The 9,140-nt window shown below is 38.9% G+C and overlaps 1 protein-coding gene across 1 annotated transcript; it reads right to left on the bottom strand.

Annotated features, from left to right (window-relative positions):
- Positions 1-5,648: 5,648 nt before the first annotated feature.
- LOC103423900 (uncharacterized) lies at positions 5,649-7,992 on the bottom strand. Its single transcript, XM_008361973.4, has 8 exons — positions 7,838-7,992; positions 7,084-7,298; positions 6,878-7,010; positions 6,702-6,745; positions 6,510-6,620; positions 6,338-6,430; positions 6,150-6,256; positions 5,649-6,044 (listed from the first exon to the last, which is right to left on the bottom strand). The coding sequence occupies exons 2-8, from the start codon at positions 7,173-7,175 to the stop codon at positions 5,923-5,925; spliced, it is 702 nt and encodes a 233-aa protein (XP_008360195.1). The 5' UTR covers positions 7,176-7,298; positions 7,838-7,992; the 3' UTR covers positions 5,649-5,922.
- Between the last annotated feature and the right edge of the window lie 1,148 nt (positions 7,993-9,140).

Genomic DNA, 9,140 nt, shown 5'->3' with positions numbered 1-9,140 from the left:
GGTGACAGACTACCCTTCATCTGTCGATTACAGCTCCATCACTTCGTAAGTCAATTCGTTTTTTTTTTTAATCCGTCTTGGACTTAATCTTCCGATTGATTGTTTCAATCGTTGACTGTGGAATGTGCAGTGTTTTTCCAGCAGAGGCTTGTGAAACAGTCGGAGGAGAAGCTTGTGATGCCGAAATGTATCCTGAAGTGAAGCTCAAACGGAAGAGGGCAGGAGCAGCACAGCCAGGACTAGTTCTGAGCAGCTGGATAGAGATTATCTAGAGTATGACAGTCCCAAGACGTAAGATCGATCGATTTTCGTAAAACTCAGCTTCAAATGGTTTAAGATCTCTAGTTTTCGTGTTATGATTAACTGATTAATTGCCTTGATGATTGCTGCAGGGTCTTTCCTAGGGAGGCTTGTGATGATCTGGGAGGAGAATTTTGTGAGCCAGAGTATCAGAGGGGGGTGAACTTGTTGATGTTTAAGCCTTGCAGCTGCCTTGTATTTTGTTGTGTTCTGTTTCATTGTAATTCAATGTCTCCTTTTTTTTCTCTTAGTTTTGAAATGTAAGGCTGAGATTAAATCAAAGCTAATAGGCTAAACATATGTGTGTCTCATAGTATAACATCTCACTCATATGTGAGCATGTGAAATACACGTGAGTTTGTGTAATGGGTGTGGGAGTGCGCCTTCAAACGGCTATAACTTCCCCACTCTATGTTTTGTAGCCAATTAATCATTTCAGTCATAGCTGAATGAAATCAGAAAATACACAGAGCTCTTCATCTTCTCCGCATCTCCATTTTCGTTTGAGTTCTTGATTGAAATCAAAATCTTATTGATTTCTTCTTGGTTTTGTGCTCTGCAATTCCATAGAACTCTAACATGGCCTCAGAGCCAGGTTCATTGTTTTAATCTGGGCGTGAATCTGTGTTTTCTGGGTTCTTCAGTGAATCGCTGAAGAATCGAGTTTCTTAAATCTTCAAATCGAAGATCTGTGTCTAACATGGCTGGATCAATGAGTTCTGAACTTCGTACTCCCATTTTCAATGGCGAGAACTATGAATTCTGGAATATCAGAATGCGAACCATTCTCAGGTCTCATGGACTTTGGGATCTTGTAGAGACTGGGTTTACTATCCCAGAGTCATCTACTGTGGCTGAGATAGCTGATGAAAAGAAGGAGAAGGATGCAGCTACTCAAATGTCAACAAACGTTGCGGAGATCATAATGAAGGATGCTAAGGCCCTTGGGTTGATTCAAGGAGCTGTGTCTGATCAGATTTTTCCAAGGATTTCTAATGAAGAAACCTCCAAAGGAGCTTGGGATATCCTACAGCAAGAATTCAGAGGTGATAAACAGGTTAGAAATGTGAAATTACAAGGTTTACGCAGAGAGTTTGAGTATACTAGGATGAGAGATGATGAATCATTATCTGCATATCTTACTAAACTGTTTGACATCATGAATCAAATGAGGAGTTATGGTGAAGAACTATCTAGGGAGAGGGTTGTTCAAAAATTACTTATAAGCTTGCCTAGAAGTTATGACTCTATCTGTGCTGTGATTGAACACTCAAAGGATATTGAAACACTTGAAATCCAAGAAGTGGTTGCTTCTCTGAAGGGTTATGAACAAAGACTTGATATGCATACTGATCACTCTACTGAAAAGGCATTTGCTAGTCTAAATGTTGGGTCTAAGTTTCAAAAACCCAGTGGGTTCTCTGGTACACAGAAATCAGGGAAAAGTTGGAAGAACAAAGAAAAAAAATGGGATACTAAGCCTAATTTTATCTCTAAGCAGAATAATCCTCACGATTCGAACAAAACAGCTTGCAAACATTGTGATAAACTGCACTATGGAAAGTGCTGGTTTGAAGGAAAATCTAAATGCACAAATTGCAATAAATTTGGTCATGAAGTCAGAAACTGTAATGGGAACAAAATGGTGCAGAAGGCTAACTATGCAAATCAGGTTGATGATATGGGAACATTATTTTTTGCTTGCAACTCTGTGTCTCAGGTGAAGGTCAATAACACTTGGTATATTGACAGTGGTTGTAGCAACCACATGACAGGAAATGAAAGCTTGCTGGTGAATGTGAGTAGAAATCTGAATGCAAAAGTAAAAATGGGAACTGGTGAAGTTGTGAGTGTAGCAGGAATAGGCACACTAGTCATTGAAACCAAGATGGGAAGAAAGCACATACAAGAAGTAATGCTAGTGCCTGGTTTGGACGAAAATCTTCTAAGTGTGGGACAAATGTTGGAACATGGTTACTATCTGCTATTTGGTGGTAATGCAGTTTGTATTTTTGATAGCTGGAACTTGAATGGACTGGTTGCTAAGGTTCAAATGACTAGCAACAGATGCTTTCCTTTAACAATGATGCCTGCCACACCACTAGCATTAAAAGCTAGTGTATCTCATTGCATTCAGATTTGGCACAAGAGGTTAGGGCACTTAAACACAAGGAGTGTGCTGCAACTCAGGGAGCAAGAAATGGTTCATGGGCTACCTCACTTGGAAAATTCCAAGAATATCTGTGAAGGATGTATGCTTGGCAAGCAACATAGAGATGAGTTTCCAAGAGAATCTGCTTGGAGAGCTAAATTCCCACTTGAATTGATACATACTGATATCTGTGGTCCAATGCAAATTGCCTCAAATGCTGGAAACAAGTACTTCATTCTGTTCACTGATGATTGTACGAGAATGACATGGGTCTACTTTCTGAGGTACAAATCTGAGGCATTGGAGTATTTCAAAAGGTTCAAAGCAATGACAGAATTGCAGTGTGGGTACAAAATCAAGTATCTAAGAAGTGATAGAGGTGGTGAGTTCTTGTCTTCTGAATTCAGTAACTATTGCAATGTTTCTGGGATTCAAAGGCAACTAACCATGTCATACACACCACAACAGAACGGTGTGTCAGAAAGAAAGAATAGAACTGTGGTGGAGATGGCAAAATCTATGTTACATGAAAAGGGCATGCCATACCAGTTTTGGGCAGAAGCTGTGCACACTGCAGTGTATCTCCTCAATAGATGTCCCACTAAGGCTTTGGATAAAAAGACTCCTTTTGAATCCTATAGTGGAAGAAAACCTGGAATTGCTCACTTGAAGATTTTTGGGTCAGTATGCTATGTTCATGTTCCCAAGAATTTAAGACACAAACTTGAGTGCAACAGTCACAAATGTGTGTTTGTGGGTTATGGAACCAGTGAGAAAGGATACAGATTATTTGATCCTATCACTAGTAAGATTATATTGTCTAGAGATGTAGTATTTGATGAGAGTGCTAGATGGGATTGGGATGACAGCTCTGGAAAACAGTCCAGTGTATCGATCACTACTGATATGGCAGAATCTGATCTAACTCAAGAGTCAAATGTTCAAGATGGCAGTGTATTCCCTGAGGTTATTTCTGATACTTCACTAGATGATTTGAATACTAATGCTGATGATCCAAGCTCAAACATTGATCTATCACAGATCTATGACTCTACTCCAAAGAAATGGAGATCCTTAAATGAAGTCATAGCACAGTGTAATGTATGCATTATGGAACCCGAGAATTATGAAGAGGCTGCCCTAGATTTGTCTTGGATGAAAGCTATGCAAGCTGAGCTAGACATGATTGAGAAGAATAATACATGGATGCTGGTAGATAGACCATCTAGCAAACCTGTGATAGGTGTGAAGTGGGTATACAAAACAAAACTGAACCTTGATGGAAGCATTCAGAAAAACAAAGCTAGACTGGTTGCAAAAGGTTATTCACAGAAGCCAGGCATTGACTTTAATGAAACCTTTGCACCAGTTGCTAGGCTTGACACCATAAGGACTTTGATTGCACTTGCAGCTCAAAAAGAATGGCAACTATTCCAGTTAGATGTAAAATCTGCATTCCTTAATGGTGTACTCAAAGAGGAAGTTTATGTTGATCAGCCTCAAGGATTTGTCATACAAGGCAAGGAAGATAAAGTGTATAAGTTGAGTAAGGCATTATATGGCCTTAAACAAGCTCCAAGAGCTTGGTATGATGAAATTGATTCTTACTTCACCAAGGCAGGTTTTAAAAGAAGTCCTAATGAAGCCACTTTATACACTAAGGTTGAAAAGTCAGGGATTCTCATAGTTTCTGTCTATGTTGATGATATTGTGTACACTGGAAGTAGTGACACAATGCTTGACAGATTTAAAAACGACATGATGCAGCATTATGAGATGACTGATTTGGGATTGCTACATCATTTTCTTGGTATGGGAATTGTTCAAACCAAGAAAAGCATCTTCATACATCAGAAGAAATATGCAATGAAACTGCTGGAGAAATTTGGACTACAAGGTTGTAAGTCTATGGTAACACCACTGGCAGCAAATGAAAGGTTATGCAAGAATGATGGGAGTGAAGCTGCAGATGAGTCTGAATACAGGAAATTGGTGGGAAGTCTTCTGTATCTTACTGCCACTAGACCAGATATAATGTTTGGTACTAGTCTCTTGGCAAGATTCATGCATGGACCAACTAAGAAACATATGGGAACAGCAAGAAGGGTACTGAGATACATTCAAGGTACTATGGATTTTGGCATTGAATATGTAAAAGGAAAGTCAGCAGTTCTTATTGGATATTGTGACAGTGACTGGGCTGGGAGTATAGATGACATGAAAAGTACATCAGGGTATGCTTTCAATCTTGGCTCAGGTGTGTTCTCTTGGGCATCAGTTAAACAAAACACAGTGGCATTATCCACTGCAGAAGCAGAATATGTAAGTGCTGCTGAAGCAACATCTCAGGCCAAATGGTTAAGATTTGTGTTGGAAGACTTCGGGGAAGAACAAGTTGAACCTACTGTGCTAATGTGTGATAACACTTCAGCAATAGCTATTGCCAAGAATCCTGTGTTTCATCAGAAAACAAGACACATTAGCAGGAAATTTCATTTCATCAGAGATGCAATACAAGAGAATGAGATTGAACTTGTTTATTGCAAATCTGAAGAACAAATGGCAGATATCCTGACAAAGGCACTACCAAAGGAGAAGTTCAACTATTTCAGAGAAATGCTAGGAGTAAAGTCAGCTGCCAGCTTAGAGGAGAGTGTTGATGTTTAAGCCTTGCAGCTGCCTTGTATTTTGTTGTGTTCTGTTTCATTGTAATTCAATGTCTCCTTTTTTTTCTCTTAGTTTTGAAATGTAAGGCTGAGATTAAATCAAAGCTAATAGGCTAAACATATGTGTGTCTCATAGTATAACATCTCACTCATATGTGAGCATGTGAAATACACGTGAGTTTGTGTAATGGGTGTGGGAGTGCGCCTTCAAACGGCTATAACTTCCCCACTCTATGTTTTGTAGCCAATTAATCATTTCAGTCATAGCTGAATGAAATCAGAAAATACACAGAGCTCTTCATCTTCTCCGCATCTCCATTTTCGTTTGAGTTCTTGATTGAAATCAAAATCTTATTGATTTCTTCTTGGTTTTGTGCTCTGCAATTCCATAGAACTCTAACAGAACTAGGCTCCTCCATGGGATGTTTTCTCGTCTCTTCTCAGTTTTTCCTGCTCACTGTAATATTCTGTGAATAATTATGTACATGAAACTGTATTAAACCCAGTGGGAAGATTCTAGTTACAAACTATTAAAACTCTCTGAAACCGTATAAATTGATGAATCAGTATGTTCTCCATATATTTGAACTAACAAAAGATGTACCTAATTTGCTTCTGGAAACTCGAAAATCAAAATACAGATCAAATCGTGTTTCAGTGAATGCACATCACAGAGCCCAAAGGATTTTTACAGAACTTACACTGAGCAAAACTAATGAAGGTGAAGTAGATATTAACTCTGACATAATGCACGGATCGAAAGTAATGGATCCTGGACCAATTTTGAGCCTAAATTCGATACACCTACGATTCACTTGCTTCAGTGATCTCCACTAGCAAAAGATTCTGGAGAGCTAACGAGTACTTAGCAGTCCTTCCCCCTGAATTGCTATAGTCTTTTACAATGAACGATCCTGAGCCATCGCCTTCAACATACCAAAAGAAAAAACGAAAAACCCTGCTTATAATAGGCAATATGTTCTACATGAATTTATAATGTATAACCACCCCTTCTGCTAAACTAAACCAACCTTGAATTGTAAAAATGGTCGAAACCCATCTTTTGTAGATGAAGAGCAACCGCGGGGAGTCTCCGCGGTGTGTATCTGATAACACAAGCTTGCAAGGCCTTGTTTCACTGCCATACCAAATCAAATCGTATCAAAATGTTACTAACAGAGAGAATAAAGTCGCCAACTGTAATCACATAGTCACTCACTTGGCATGGATCATGGCATTGTGACACAAAGCCAGTGTCCGAACCATTGCCAAGTCTCTTCCTCGTGGGTTTCCATATCTTTCTTGGCAGCTCCTTCAAATCAATTGCAAGCACAAAAGAATTAATCTTTGTAAAAATTTGAAAGTCCATGAGCAAAGAAGAAAGGAAGCACCTTTCATCAAAGAAAGCTCCAAAATCATCGATGACAACTGCGACCGGAAATGTATCGTGCAGATGAAATGCAGCAAAATACTTCTTAATTCCTTCCTCATCGTCCACATACCTACACAAATCACTTCTTCTCTCAAAAATCCCATTTTTTTGCATCACCATTGTTCATTCTCTAAAGGGTCTCTTGACTTACTTCATTTGTATTCGTTGAAATGCTTCAGAGGATGAATCAACGCCCTGAGCAGTTTTAACGCAATTACTAATCACGTAAGTAGAGGTTTCACCCCAAAACCAATTGGCGGGAAGTGGCCCAAAATATAATGCTTCTCAGATTAAAAAATACAGGTAACATAGGAAGTGGAAAGCTACCTGGGAAAGATAAGGGGGTTTGGCCTCTAATCTGCGTCGGTTGCAGATGAAGACCACTTGACCATTTTTGCAATCGCGGGCGGCCTCCATTGCGGAGTTGAATGCAAACTGGAATAATAAGGAGGTCTTTCCGCTGCAAAAAAGGATACCCCAGAAAGCAATCAGAGAGAGAGAGAGAGACAGAGAGTTGGAATTGTGAGTAATACCAGGAAGGAGGGCCGGAGAGAAGCAGAATAGGGTGGGAGTGATGGTTTTGTTGGAGGTCCATTTGCCCAACCGAGAAAAATCTCTGCACCATGGTTGAGCTGCTGAAGCTTTACATTGTCAGCCGTCTGATGAAGATTTTGTACTCTTACTTGCTTCAAATCAGAATACGCGGGCCTAATTCGTTTTTTACGGGCCTAGCGTATAATGTGCCCTTCTTAGCCCCAGTTTGGGGTTGAGGTGATTTAAAAAAAAGCTCTTATGAAAAAGGGAACTTTAACGAAAAGCACCCGGTACTGTTCACTTTAACGAAAAACCACATTTTTATACTAAAAAGTCAATCCTGGTACTATTCACTTTACCCTTTATTTTGTCCTTATCATTAAAACTCAAAGTTTTCAAGCCCTTTTCATTAGTTTTCCTTATGAAAAAAGGTTGGGAGTATTTTTGGTGTTTGGTAAACTTAAAAAAAAGGACTTATTTTGGAAGCTGCTGTGAGAATAAGCTGAAATCAAAGGAAAAAGCTGAAGCTGCAATTTGTAGCTTTGGAAAACTGGTTTTTTTTCAAAGCACACAGAACTACAATGCTCCTTTAATGAAAAGATTCACTATCAGACTGCTTTTTTTTTCAAAAGCACTTTTACAAAAAAGTTTACCAAACACTCTGCTGATTTATTTCACAGCCGTTTATTCTCACAGCACAGCCGTTTATTCTCACAGCAGTTTTTTTTCAAAGCACAGCAATACCAAACCAGCCAGTTTGTCCAATGGAAACCATGAGAACCACGCCGGAGATCTGCTACACATTCTTTGTTTCCAAAGATGGGCTTGAAGAGTAATTAGACATCCTGTTTTAGGTGGTGCAGGAATGATATTCAAAATTAATGAAAAAGGTCTTACAATCTTTTTTTAAAAATTTTTTTTATCAGAAACACATAATGAACCGTCTTTCATAAAGATATGAGGTTGGCACTATCGTGAATAAGTTAAAATTTTGAAGCGGTTGCACTATAATAATTAAATTAAAGTTTGGTGACACTTATAACTGTTTTTGTCTCTTTTTTTTTTTGTACTAGTGATATTTGACGAGGCCAACTCATTTCCAAATCCACATTCTGATACTAGCCTCGACCAGTCACTACTCTAAGAGCAAGTCCACCCCTAAGGACTTTGTGCCAGCACCCAGCGCATTTATCCACTCAAGTGAACAGTAATAGACTGGAGTGAACAGTAATAGGCCAAGGCATCTCCACCCCTAAAAAAATGCGCTGGCACCCAGCGCATTTATTTGGTGTGTTTTTTTTTTTAAGTTTATTTCGAATAAGAATTTTTAACCAATTTCAGATAAAATTTCAAATAAACTTAAAAAAAACACACTAAAATAAAATTACATAAACTCATCAAATAAACTATAAAAAAAAACACACTAAAATGAAATTACATAAACTCATCAAATACACTTTATTCTTCAACCACAAGCTTTTTGGTATTTTTTTTCACACAAAAAGTATATGAAAGCTTTGGTAGAAAGTGTAGAAATATTGAAATGTGGTGTAAGGTGGAAGATGAGGGTTAGGTATTTATAAATAAAAAAATATATATTTTTTTAATTTTATGTATTTTTTAATAATTTTTAATTTAGTTAATTAACGAGGACCGTTGATCTGTGATCAGACGGTCCAGTTTAAAAGTCAAATTTAAAATTTTTTTACCATTAGAAATCCAACGGTCTAGAAAAACTAGCCGTTGGAAATCCAATGGCATATAGCGTGACACGTCGCCTCTCCTTTGAGAACTGAGTGGGCCTGCGCCGCGGACCCCACCTGTCGGCTAGATGGACCGGGCCACGCCTCAGTCAATTTTGGACTGGGCTAGAGACCGGCTTGGGCTGGGTGCTGGGCAATTGGGTCGGCTGGATGGGATTCCCTGTGTGCTGGCCTATTTATTTGGCTGGGTGCTGGGCAAAAAGTCCTCCGGTGGAATTGCTCTAAAAGCAGGCACGGTGAAGGGCCTTGACGCATTTTGTAGCCTCATTATCATTAACTCTCGATGAGATGTT

The sequence above is a fragment of the Malus domestica genome, chromosome 13, assembly GCF_042453785.1.
Source record: "Malus domestica chromosome 13, GDT2T_hap1".
NCBI lineage: Eukaryota > Viridiplantae > Streptophyta > Magnoliopsida > Rosales > Rosaceae > Malus > Malus domestica.
Note: the sequence above shows the minus strand (reverse complement) of the source record. Positions and strands in the feature narration are given on the sequence as shown.